The sequence below is a fragment of the Armigeres subalbatus genome, chromosome 1, assembly GCF_024139115.2.
Source record: "Armigeres subalbatus isolate Guangzhou_Male chromosome 1, GZ_Asu_2, whole genome shotgun sequence".
In the NCBI taxonomy this organism is placed as follows: Eukaryota; Metazoa; Arthropoda; class Insecta; order Diptera; family Culicidae; genus Armigeres; species Armigeres subalbatus.
Window position 1 is genome coordinate 264,404,094 of NC_085139.1, and position 13,806 is coordinate 264,417,899.

At 43.2% G+C, this 13,806-nt stretch overlaps 1 protein-coding gene across 1 annotated transcript; it reads right to left on the reverse strand.

The window, feature by feature from the left end:
- Window positions 1–10,506: 10,506 nt before the first annotated feature.
- On the reverse strand, window positions 10,507–13,268 carry LOC134207270 (cystathionine beta-synthase-like). Its single transcript, XM_062682991.1, has 5 exons — window positions 13,064–13,268; window positions 12,085–12,191; window positions 11,112–12,012; window positions 10,720–11,048; window positions 10,507–10,660 (listed from the first exon to the last, which is right to left on the reverse strand). The coding sequence occupies exons 1-5, from the start codon at window positions 13,198–13,200 to the stop codon at window positions 10,581–10,583; spliced, it is 1,554 nt and encodes a 517-aa protein (XP_062538975.1). The 5' UTR covers window positions 13,201–13,268; the 3' UTR covers window positions 10,507–10,580.
- Between the last annotated feature and the right edge of the window lie 538 nt (window positions 13,269–13,806).

Sequence of the window (13,806 nt, forward strand, 5' to 3'; positions counted from 1 at the left end):
CGATCATCATGCAACCTAGATCCATCGATGCGATGATTTTTATTTCGGCTCTTGTGAGAGTCGGCTCTATCTCTTCTACTTGTTATCTATATAGGTATAGGATTCTACCGACGAGATCGCTGCTATCCGATTGTTGACCATCCACTCGCCGGTCCGTTGGTGATGAAACAATTGAATGCAGCCTCTTCCCATATGTAGGTCACAAATGTGCAGTTTTGGATTGGGTGAAGGGTTGTAGTTTGATGGACTGATGTCAGTCCCAGACAATATCTATGGCGTCGGCGAAGCCAAATAGATGGACGGACTTATTGAAAATTGTACCACCCGTGTTAATCCCTGCTCTTCGTATTACCCCTTCCAAAGCGATGTTGAATTGCAGACACGAAAGACCATCACCTTGCCGTAACCCTCTGCGCGTTTCGAAGGGACTCGAGAATACCCCTGAAACTCGAACTACGCACAAGTTTGTGCATCGTTGGCCGTTGTCATTCGATACGGTGTGCAGACTATCCGGTCCGATGACCGGTCTATACATTTCCTTTCTTCCTACCTGTGCGTTCATGTCACCGATGACGATTTTAACGTCCCGCAGTGGGCATCCATCATATGTCTGCTCCAGCTGTGCGTAGAACGCTTCTTTCTCGTCGTCGAGTCTCCCTTCGTGTGGACAGTGCACGTTGATGATGCTATAGTTGAAGAAACGGCTTTTAATCCTCAGGTTGCACATCCTTGAGTTGATTGGCTGCCACCAATCACACGATGGCGCATCTTACTCAGCACTATGCAGCCGGTTCCCAGCTCGTTGGTGGTGCCACAGCTTTGGTGCCACGGCTTATTGGGTCTGCGCAAACCTCCTGTCTCGTCGGAGGGCCGTCGTGTCAGGGCTGTTTAGTGTCCCACCTAACACCAGGACTTGGGCTTGTGCGCTTTGAGCGGCACACGGCACACGGCACACGGCAGATAGTGCTGCCAGAAACATTGATTTTTTGCATATGATTTCAATAATCAATCTTAAAGCGTTGTAATATTTTCAGCAATGTTTATTCTTCAGCCAACTCTTTCGGCATCTTTTGAAATTCACCACATGGCCTGATTGTATAATCACCTTAACAGGTCCCACTGTCAAACCCCACCACATCCTAGGCAAGCCCCACAACTCGCAGATCGCCTGGGGAGGGATCGTCAAGCCCTTGGACATAGTCCCTGCTGTCCGTGACAAGTGGGAGGTAAGAGGGTTAAAAATGACAAAGAACGTTGGATGCTATTTTCAAACGAATTTTGTAATTATACACAAGGCAGAAGAAAAGCTTAATGTCAATACTAGTCGACCAGAGGAGAATCATCCACGAAAAGTTTTTATCTTACTACCACGGCAATTAAACCCACACTTCAGCACGCAAATGTGATTTGACTACAGCAATGAGCTCTCAGTCACTCACCAAGGAATCGAAAATTGTCAACTGTGTATTATATTATCAAAATATGAAAATAAACAATGATGTTTGATTGGTCTTCTTTGAGATAATGATTTTATTTTCTGTATTTTGAAAATAAATGGATAATATTTGCTATTCAATTTTTTTTGTGTGTTTATTGCATTTTTAACTTCTAGAGAATTCAGATTTTCATGTGAAATAATGCGTTAACCCTTATGCGGCCAACAAAAAAAACACACGTGGATGGCCGACAGGGTACCCGTGTTCCCATAAATTGATATTCTCATAACTTCAACAATTTTCAACCGATTTGGATAATTTTGACAGTTTTGGAAACAGAAACTCATATACTTTTTGCCCTATGTAAAGGTTTACTGCTTATGCCCATGGTTATACAAGAAATCTTTGAAGTAAGGCTTAAGAGTCTACACGCGTAACCAAAGCCCATTCAACCAGTTTCAAATATGCTTCAAGCTCTTTGCGCTTCTTAGAATGGATGGTGTTCCCACTATATGTTTCGGGTAATGCAAAAATCCCTGAAATGAGGTCTTAGTCATCCGAGAAATTTCTGGAGTAAAGCCTAAAGATCTACTCGCGTAACCAAAGGCCTATTATGCAAATTCAAATACGGTACATGCTCTTTGTGGTACTTAGCATAGAATGCGTTCACAGTATATGTTCCGAGTCATCCAAGAAATTTCTGGAGTAAGGCCTTAAGGTCTACACTCGTAACCATGGGTCTATGGACTAGTCCCAAAAGTGGTACATGCTCTTTGCGCATCTTGAAATCAAATGTGATCACTACATATGTTCTGCGCTATCGAAGAAATCTCGGATAAGTCCTCTGGCGCCTTCATTGCATATGTTCATGGTCATCCAAGAAAACCCTGGAAAAGGCCTTCAGGTCTAAACGCGTAACCAGAGATCTTTTAGATTGTTTCAAAACTGGTACATGCCCTTTGTGGTACATAGAATAGAACGCCTTTATTGCATATGTTCATGGTCATCCAAGAAAACCCTGGAAAAGGCCTTAAGATCTACACGCGTAACCAAAGATCCTTCAGATTTTTTCAAAAGTGTTACATGCCCTTTGTGGTACATAGAATAGATTGCGTCCATTGCATAGGTTCATGGTCATCCAAGAAAACCCTGGAATAGGTTTTTAAATCTGCATGGGTACCCAGAGATCTTTTGGCTTGTTTCAAAAGTGGTACATGCCCTTTGTGGTACATAGAATAGAATACGTCCGTTGCATATGTTTATGATCTTCCAAGAAAATGCTAGAATAGGCCTTCACACGAAACCAGATACCTTTCGGATTGTTTCAAAAGTGGCATATGCCCTTTGTGGTATATAGAATACACCGCTTTCATTGCATGTTCAAGTTCATGTGCATCCGAGAGAACACTTGAACAATCCTCAAGAACTTCACGCGTAACCAGAGTTCTGTCGGCCTATTTGAATAGTTATACATGCCCTTTATGGTACGTAGAATATAATGCACCCATTTCAAATGTTCATGGTCATCCAAGAAAACCCTGAAGTAAGGCATTAGGATCTACACCAGAGATATATCAGCCTGTTTTAAATTTGGTACATACCTTTGGGGTCCATGAATAAAATGCGTTCATGACATATGCTAATGGTCATCCTAGAAATTTATGGAGTAAGACTTCTAGGGTTACACGAATATCTAGAGGGTCTTTAAGGTCACTCCTTACGGAACCCAAGTTTCAAAGTGCTCGCGTTTTCGGGGGCACATCACTCGATACGGAAACATCGCACAACTGTCATTTTTATTATTTCACGCATGCTGCGACGCAGCAAAGCTAAATCAACAAAAATGACAGTTGTGCGCCGCCTCCGTATCGATTGGTGTGCCCCCGAAAACGCGAGCACTTTGAAACTTGGATTCCGTGAGGAATGTCCTTAATCTAATTTAATATGGTACATGATCTTTGCAATATTAGCCCGTTTTTTCCCTCACGTTCTCGGCGTGAATTTGTATCGTTCCAATTTATTTACATTTTGGATTTCCAAAGAATAGACAACTTCATATTAGTAATATGAATGGAGTTTGTATACTACCTGGGACCAACAACAACAAGACAACAATAACTACTTGGAATGCTAATATATCAAGATGAGGGTTCACATCTTATTTATTCTTCAATAACTGCCCAGAGCCAATGACAACAACTTGAACTACTTGAAATGCAAACATATACCAATAGGCTTCCGTTCGTGGGCTGATCTGCAGATCATTCCTATATGGAGTTCATAGACTACCTAGTACCATGGCAAAAACAAAAACTACAGCAGACGTTCGATTACTGCAAATCATTTAACTGCAATGCTTTTTAACTGCAATTCAATAGTTCCAACAGTTTTACAGTTATCGGACCGCTAAACTTCAAACCGATGTCAGACTCAATGACAGCTGCATTGCGCTGCACATTTAGATGCACTTTTATTGCATTTGACGTCGATTGACAACCGTTTGACGTCTAGAGTGCGTTGCAGTTATCGAACGGCATTCGATAACTGAAAAGTAAACATTTTGCAGTTATCGAACGGCTACTGTACTAGGAATGCGTACATTCACTCAGATGAGGTTGACCCGATTTTGTCACTCCCATATTTTGTCTACCCCTGATTTTGCCGAACCCGATTTTATCACGTTTTCGACCCAATTTGCCGCAAACAATAAAGATTTTCATGAAATAACTTTACCTGTTAATAAGTTTGTAAGTCTCTTCGACAAAAAAATACGGATTCCATTCACGTATTTTGCCTTGCCTTCATTACGGAGCCCACGACAATGATAATAACTATTTAAAATACAAACATATACCAAGAAGGGGTCTCACAACTTGTTTTCTTTTCAAATAACTGCCTCCATTACGGAGGTTGATCCATCGACCTTGACTCTATTTCATAGACTACCTGGAGCTCAAGACAACAACAAGAACTACTTGGAGTACAAACATATACCAAGATGGGGTCCCAAAAATTGTTCATTCTTCGATAACTGCCTCCATTACGAAGATTGATCCACAGACCTTGACTCTATGGAGTTCGTAGACTACCTGGAACCAATGACAACAAGAACTACTTAGAATACAAACAAATACCATGAAGGCGTCACACAACTTGTTTATTCTTCAATAACTGCCTCCGTTACCAAGGTCGAACCCCAGACCTTGACTCTATGGAGTTCGTAGACTACCTGGAGTCCTCGACAACAACAAGAACTACTTGGAAAATACATATACCAAGAAGGGGTCACGCAACTTGTTTATTCTTCAATAACTGCCTCCATTACGGAGATTGATCCGAAGATCTTGACTGTATGGATTTTGTAAACTACCTGGAACTCACGACAACAACAAGAACTAAATGAAAAACAAACATATGCCAAGAAGGGGTCACAAAACATGTTTATTCTTCAATAACTGCCTCCATTACGGAGGTTGATCCACCGACCTTGAATCTATGAAGTTCGTAAACTACCTAGAGCCCACGACAACAACAGAAACTACTTGGAATACAAACATATACCAAGAAGGGGTCATGCAACTTGTTTATTCTCCGATAACTGCCTCCATCACGGAGATTGATTCGAAGATCTTGTCTGTATGGAGTTTGTAGACTACCTGGAACTCACGACAACAACAAGAACTACATGAAAAACAGATATATATATATATATATATATATATATATATATATATATATATATATATATAGAAGGGGTCACACAACTTGTTTATTCTTCATTAACTGCCTTCATTACGGAGGTTGATCCACAGACCTTGAATTTATGGAGTTTGTAGACTACCTGGAACCAATGATAACAACAAGAATTACTTGGAATACAAACAAATACCAAGAAGGGGTCACACAGCTTGTTTATTCTTCAATAACTGCCTCCGTTACTGAGGTTGATCCACAGATCTTGACTCTATGGAGTTCGTAGACTACCTAGAGCCCACGACAACAACAAGAACTACTTACAATACAAACATATGCCAAGAAGGGGTCACGCAACTTGTTTATTCTTCGTTAACTGCCTCCATTACGGAGATTGATCCGAAGACCTTGACTGTATGGAGTTCGTAGAATCAATGACAGCAACAAGAACTACTTGGAATGCTAACATGTTTTAAGAAAAGGTCATTGGATGACTCGGAACATATACTGTGAAAGCATTATATGCTAAGCACCATAAAGAGCATGTACCGTTTTTGAATTTACACGATAGACCTTTGGTTACGTTAGCAGTCCATAAGATCTTATTCCAGGGATTTTTTAGATGACTTAGGCCTTACTTCAGGGGTTTTTGGAGACCCAGAATATATACTGTGAACACCGACTATTCTAAGAAGTGCAATGAGCATGTAATATATTTGAAACTGGTTGATAGTCCTTCGGTTACGTGTGTAGACTCTTAAGCCTTACTTCAAAGATTTCTTGTATAACCATGGACAAAAGCTATAAACCTTGACAATGGGCAAAAAGTATATGAGTTTCTGTTTCCAAAACTGTCAAAATTATCTAAATCGGTTGAAAATTGTTAAAGTTATGAAAATATCAATTTATGGGAACACGGGTACCCTGTCGGCCATCCACGTGGTAAAAAAATCAGATGCCCCTGCCCACGTCCCTCCTCACTGTATCAACGTGATTTTCTCACAGATGCTACATTTTATGGAGTTCTTAGATGTCACCGAGTTTCAGCTTTCAGCTATAAAAATTCATTGAAATATCACCACTTGAATTTGAAAAAGGAACACGGGTACCCCGTCGGCCGCATAAGGGTTAAAGGTTGACCCTAAGAATGCCGAAAAACTTTGCAGAAGAAGGATCCTTGCTGGAACGACGACCAAAATTGTTTATTCTGCCAGCACTGCCAAACTACGTGTACCAATCATTCAACTGAGCGATATTTCAAAATTTTTAATCTTCTATGGCTGAGGAACAAATTGTAGTAATTCGGATTAATTTTGAAAGGATAATTCCGGAAAGAGAAATGATTTTGCCGTCTAACAACCACAGTTCGCCAGATAGTGCTGCCAGAAACATTGATTTTTTGCATATGATTTCAATAATCAATCTTAAAGCGTTGTAATATTTTCAGCAATGTTTATTCTTCAGCCAACTCTTTCGGCATCTTTCAGACTATATGGTAACGTATTGAGTCATATGATTGAATTAACAATAAAATAATGCCTCTAGGAGCAAAAATGCAAAAAAAATCCATACTAATCTTCATATAAATTTCAATCGCGATGCGGAAAGTGGGGGAGCAACCAATCGAGCTGTGTATGTGTGTATGTGTCAATGCGAATGTGTGTGTATGTTCGGAAATTAGTAAAAATATTCAATGTTCACAGTGAAAAAGGGACTTTCCATTTTTAAAAAGCTGTTGGCCTCCCATTCTTAGGGGGCACTTTCCTAGACATGGTGGCATCGCATGCACGCGAGAGTACTGTTACCAGCTGCTAGCCGCTCAGACCGAGAGTATTGTGCTCGCGGCGGAGCGCTTATTTATTTCTTTATTTGGTAACTATATTCATCTGACTGTTGTCTACATGAATTAAAAAAAAAAAATCTATAAGCACGTGGATCTTTTCAATCTGGACATGAAACAATTGGAAGACACACCAAAATCGTGGAGTTTCTCGACAGCCATGAATGTACAAATCATTGAAGTCATCGGCTCATCGTATCCAAAACCAGTTCGGTGAAACCTCGGTTGCAGTAGACAACCATTTCGTAGAATTCTTGGTGCAACTCGGATGTGCAATAATGATAACAGCCTAGAACAATCAATTTCTCCGTTCAAGAGCTTAGAAATGAAGACTGCTTGCTGCGTTCTTCGGCGTCGATCCAGCGTATCTAGTTGAAGCAAGCCACAGCAATCAGAGTATGGTGGAAGGTTGAATGGATCACGCCAGGATAAATTTCGCAATGCTATCCTGATGAACTTACGTTGCAAACTCTCCATTCTCAAACTCCATGCTACCTGATACTAATACGGCATTTTCCAAAATTGGACGTAAGAGACAGCAATAGAGAGCTTTCAAGCAATGGGGATCGGTGAATTCTTTTGAGATTTTTTAGATGAACCCCAATTGACGACACCTCGTCGTCGAAGTACGATGTCTTCCACATACGAGGGCTAGGCCTCGCCCCTTCTTCCGTCCGCTGAATGCTGGTCGTATAGTCGATACTGTAGCGAACCGCCAGGTGGTCGCTGTGAGTCCCTAACAGCACACATGCTTCACACAGGTTGCTGCAACTCATTTGTGATCAGAATTAGTCACAATCAAGTTGCTGCAACCATTTTTGTCTGACTTGTGCTGCTCGGGGTGTAGCTATCATCTACCCTCCAGTTCGAACTACACGTTTGGCCAGGGCTCCAGAACGTAACGTCGATAATCGACTCGGCCCCGTTCAAGCTGTAGGTACTTTGGGTACCGACATTAGCCAAGTCCACATCCAACATGGCCAGTGATTCCAGCAGGATCTGCTCCCGTTGATTCGTGGAACGGCTTCCCCATTCCACGGCCCAAGCATTGGAGTCCCCCGCTATCATCACCAGCCTACGCCCCATAAAGTTTTCCGTCAAAAAATCCAGCATACGACCGAACTGCTCGATCGAGGAGGCGCATAGCAGCTGCAGAAGAAGACCCCGTTGACTTTGGCAATGGCGAAGCCCTCGTGTGTCGAAGACTCCAACTCTTGGACTGGGTATTTCCCCGTTGTCCATATCGCCGCCATTTTAGACCCACCGGTGACCCAATTACCGTTCCTGGCTGGTACCCGGTAAGGATCCGGTATGATGGCGATATCCGTTGCCCATTCAGCAACTGTCTGACACAGCAGTTGCTGGGCTGCATCACAGTGGTTCAGGTTTAGCTGCGTTACCTGCACTGTGATTTTGCAGCACGCTTAAACGCCGAGCACTTCGAACCCCCCATGGGGTGCTTGCTGTTCGCAGCATTGCTGGAACAAATCACACAATTGGGAGGGTTCGTCCAGCATTGTGCCTTATGTCTCTCCAATCCGCAGCGTCGGTAGAGCTTGCTTCAGGGCAGGGGCATTTGCAGTCCCATTGCTTGTGCCCCGGTTCCAGGCACTTGACGGGTTGCTTCGGGTTGCTCGTATATGCCCACAGGGCACACCGATCATCCCACCTTGACGCTCCCTAACTTGACTACCTTGGAGGCGTCCGCTGCAGATAGCCGAACCAATGCTACCTGCGTCCCTGCCGGACCTTTCCGTAGCCGAACGGCTGCGGTGGCGTCTCCACTTCACACTGTCGCCGCAGTGCCGTGACGAGCTCTTCGACTTCGGTGATCCTCCAGGTCTTTAACCCTCAGATTCATCTGCGTCGTCAGTGCCCTCACCTGACCGTCTCGCCAAGGACTTCCTCCACCAACTTCTTGTAGGTGACGCCCTTTTGCGAGACGCCCCGCTTCAACTCGAGGACCATCTCGCCCATCCGGGTACGTCTTATTCGACGTACGTCGGCGCCGAGTTCTTCGCTGGCACGCCCTCAGTCAATTCGACCTTACCCGAGTCCGTGAATCCTTGGGCCTCAGTCTGGGTAGACCTCGACTCCACGGATTTCACGGGTTTGCACTTGGTTGTCCCGACCGCCCTCTCCAGCTTGGCATCCAACATCGACTTTCGAAGTTTCAGCAAGTTCCCCTTGGAGTCCTTACTGATATTATGCTTCGATGACGCAAAGTCGATGATGACGTCCAGCAAGAAACTATGGGCCGCCCATAACCTCTAGTGGCGTAGCCGGGGAGAAGGTTAAGTGACCCACGCTGGCGCTGCGCATCGAGCTGCCGATTATTGCCTCTGACCTCCTAGGCGGATACCTGAACAACCCACCGCTGGCGAAGGGGTTGTCGCCTACACTACTACCACTAATTGAAGAATTGACTTGGTTTTCCATTTTGGTCCCACGAGTTGCTCGGGAAAAGACGTCCACCACGCCAGAGCCCAGCATGACGCAGTAAGGGACAATTACTGTGGAGGGTGCCCAGGTACCCCACAGGCTCCGTTAAAGGCCTAGCTCATTATTTCACCCCCCTGGCCATGCATCCCCTCGGCACGGGTCGTTTAACGCCTTGGGATTAGGGGTTAGGGACGATGGTCGCACCCACTCACTCTAGCTGATGTCAGAAGGACAACAGTACCCAGGTTGCACTACCAGCTAAGTACAAAACCCTTAGCTGGCGGTCGATTGGCATCGGAAGACCCATGAAAGCGTGAGAAAGCTTGTGAGGACCAGAGGTGTGTAGGTCGCTCCTTTCCCTGATGTCAACTAACCATTTCGCAGCCCCGGCAGCTGACTGCTGAGTTGTATCCGTATGGGTTAGAACACAATGGAGCAGATGGGTTACTCTTAATTCCGTTCACGACTGCGGTGCTTTGAGGAAAAGGGTTTACTTACTCTCCTCGGAGGACGATCTCTCGGAATGGGCGTTAAGACCCACATTTCTTTTGTTGGAATCGCGAGCTATGAGCGAAATTCCTCTACAACCGAGGTAGGCCTCGTAGGTCGTACTGACTTCAGAAGGACGGCGTCACTTTAGTGCCCAGCCTACACAACCATTACATGGCGGTCATTTGTCATCGGCAGACCCGTGGAAGCAAGATGATACGAACGTTATTTTATGATTTCAATATTGCTTTTTTCACAGAAGAATAGACATGTCAAAACAAATGCTCACTCGACCAACTGCATAGAAATTAGTTAAAGGACAATCCAAAACATCGTTCTTGAATTGTTTCTCACATCCCAAAAAGTATTTGTATTCTCTGATACGCAATCAAAATCAAGTGGATTAGGATGATAACGTCACTGATTTTCTTAGAGACGATGTGAAGAACTCTCATGTAATCAATATTATATAGGGAAAAATTATTTAAGTTCTTTTAGTAGAATGTCTTCATGGTGGTGCAATTAAATGGAAATTACTAAACTTGTCTTAGACACTTCAATAATGTATAGTCAAATGATGTTTTGTATAAGTAAACAATAGGTAGGTTTTAACTACTTGAATATTTGTTTTATTTGGTAATAAGATCTTATATAAAATATTTTTAACCGCATTATTTAAATTACGCATTTGCAATATATTGTAAAATATCCTTTTGGGTAAGCATGCCAATCACTTTCTCGGTTGCTACCACATGGCAATCTGTAAGAAATAATAATCAGATTTCTAAACAACTAATGTCGCATTGATTATAGACTTACTGTCAAGCCCCAAATCCGTCACCAAAACGAAGGGATCCTTCTCCAGGATCCGAGCGGCCCTTCCTATCGAACAGCCCTTGCCGATCTTCACATACTGCTTGTAGATGGCGCGCAGTACCGGATCCGATAGGGTCACCATACCGTTCAACATCTTTCCGAGCAAATTCGTCAAATAGACTGAGCCCCGAATGCTTCCGTCATGGTTGATCACCGGCAGTTGGTCTAAATTGTTCTTCTTCATGATACGGATCGCTTCCTGTATCGAGACGTCCACGGTGATGGTAATGGGTGTGGCCATGTCAATCGTCGAGACTTCCTGGTCCCACCATCTGAAATAAATGGTCGTGGTTTAGTTTATTTCTGAATTTTGAGAATTCCAAAAGCCTGTTTACTTGTGATGATGAATGTTAATACTCTTCTTGAAATTTCGCGCCTCCATCCAATTATCCGATACAAACTTTGTCAAGTGGTTTCTGATGTTATCGGGCAAAATTACGACCACGTTTTGGCCTTCCTTGAGACTCTTAGCAGCCTGCAGTGCAACGTACATGTTACCACCAGCACTTCCTCCACAAAGCAGTCCCTCCTGGGCAATCAACTTCCGGGCAGTTTGGAAGGCGTCCTTGTCACAGTATTTGATCCACTCGTCTATCACTTGCCGATCACAAGTCGTCGGTACAAAGTCGTACCCCACGCCTTCCACTTCCCAGAACTTGCAGTCGGTTTTGTTCAAACTTGCTGGATAGGCCATAATCGAGCCGATCGGGTCCGAGCAGACGACCTTACAGTCAGGATTGTGCTCCTTCAGCTTTCGTCCCAATCCGGTGGCGGTGCCTCCGGTTCCGGCCCCCATCACGATCATGTCGACTTTTCCATCCAATTGGTCGATAACCTCCGTTGCCGTTCCGTCGTAGTGGGACAGTGGATTTCCCGAGTTGGTGTACTGATTCAGAATAACTGCGTTGGGTATTTCGTGCTGAAGTCTTTGGGCGACGGCGATCAGCCCCTCCGGTTGATCAAAGCCAGCCTCGTTCGGTGTGCGGATCACTTCGGCTCCCAGCGCCTGCAGGGTGTCGACTTTTTCGTTGGACATCTTTTCCGGCATCACGATGACGCACTTGTAGCCCTTGACGGCGGCGCCCAGGGCCAGTCCGATACCGGTGTTGCCGGAGGTTGGCTCCACAATGGTGCAGCCGGGTTTCAGCAAACCGCACTCCTCGGCTTCCTCGATCATGCGTAGACCGATGCGGTCCTTGACGGAACCGGCCGGATTCAGGAACTCGCATTTGGCATCTGGTTGGATGGTTTAGGGGAGGAGAGGGTTAGCATTATTGGGTGATTTGTTTCGGCGGGCAAAATACTTACAAACATTGCATTTCACGCCGAACTCCTTGGGCAGTTTATTGATTTTGACGAGGGGCGTGTTCCCAATAGCATCCAAAATGTTGTCGATAGCTTTTTTGTGGTGAACTCTATAATAAATATGGGAAGTAACAAATGGTTAAACATTAGATTTTTAACATATGGAATGTGCATCAAATGAAATATTTCCAATGAGATTAAGTTTTAACAACTCTTGTGAATTATTTGTGTAGCACAAGTACGTACAAGTAGGTATTTGGTTAAAAATGGCTTCTGCTTTTGACACTTTTCCAAGAAAACTAAAATTGGTTTTCAAATCGAGATAATCAAATCTTCTCGATCAGTTGATTGCAGATATCTTCCATTCTAACTACTATAGTCACAAATGCCGATCAAAATGATGTGCTTATTGAGTCTTTTGATTCTACTGAAACCTTATTCGATGAATTTCAATGTCGCACGTATGCTAATATTGGAGTTTTGGCATCATTTATTAGTCTTCAAGACTATAAACTTCTCTAAACGAACACAGTTACAAACGATGACTAACTTGCACTACAAAATCAACTTGATCATCAAGCTAATTATTGAGTACACTTATAAGCAATACAATATTGCATCAAACTATTTCATGAATACATCCGTCATTATCCTCAGTTGTAATGAAGTTGAAAAACTTTCCCTTCGTCATCAAAAGACATCATTAATTAACATTAGAAGCAACTAATAATCTACTTAGCCCGTCAAAATTCATAAATTTTTTAGGCAAATCAGAAACTAAAAAAAAATTGAAATCAAGTTTCAAGACAATTGATTTAGATTCAACGATGAATTTGTTTAATCAATTTATCGTTCATTATCATAATCTAATTAATTAACACGTTAATTGGCTTAATTGATCCAACGAAATTAACACCTTCCCTACCAACCAAACAATAAAGTATTCAAACAAAAAAAGTTAAGAAACTCGATCCAAACTTACGGAGGTCTACATTGGTGAGGGCTGGTCTCGGTCGTCCCTAGCTTCCAGGTGCACCTGGACGCCAAATCCGGCCGCACAAAATATGACTCAAAATCACTGAGCCCATTCTTGGCTGGACAACTCTTAGGTGGCAACATGGTTGTTGAGCGCAACACAAAACGGTAAACTAGTTCGACAGATTTGGAAAATCTTCGCAAACGAAAGGAACTCCTCTTCACAAGGTGAATGTCAACCGAAAACTGATGCCGACTGGTACCGCTGGAGTTCAATTTATAATCGGCAATGATGTTGCTAAAATCGCTTTTACTTCTCGGTGTGCTGCGGAAACCGTGCAGATTGAAGATATATACATGGTTTCTTGAGTGTGATTGATGTGGGATCATCGATATGAGTGGTGTGTCGGTTAGAATATGTGCTAAAATTTGAGGGGTGTTGGTAATGTACACACCTTTTTGACAATAAAATTTCCCGGGCCTCCTCTCATTAACAGGGAATCCTGCTGCGGTTGATTCGTGCTAAACACATGCAACCGAAGAGATCAACAATCATGTCTTCGTTCTAATATACAACAGTGAAAGAAATATGGCAATAAATGGTATCTGTAGCAAAGATGATGCAATATTTGATGTGGGGTTTTTTAAATCTCGATTTTAACGGGATCACTCCGTATTTGACTTCGGCCAAGTTAACACGTGTTATAATATTGTTCCTGACAATAAGAGGAAGCTATTTGTAAATTCTGA

Excerpts from the sequence above, each read along its gene's own strand:
- LOC134207270 (XM_062682991.1), bottom strand. The coding sequence starts at position 13,200 with ATGTTGCCACCTAAGAGTTGTCCAGCCAAGAATGGGCTCAGTGATTTT. Across the intron at positions 12,192-13,063 it reads CCTCACCAATGTAGACCTCC|AGTTCACCACAAAAAAGCTA; the intron begins GTAAGTTTGGAT and ends TATTTATTATAG. Across the intron at positions 10,661-10,719 it reads GACGGATTTGGGGCTTGACA|ATTGCCATGTGGTAGCAACC; the intron begins GTAAGTCTATAA and ends TATTTCTTACAG.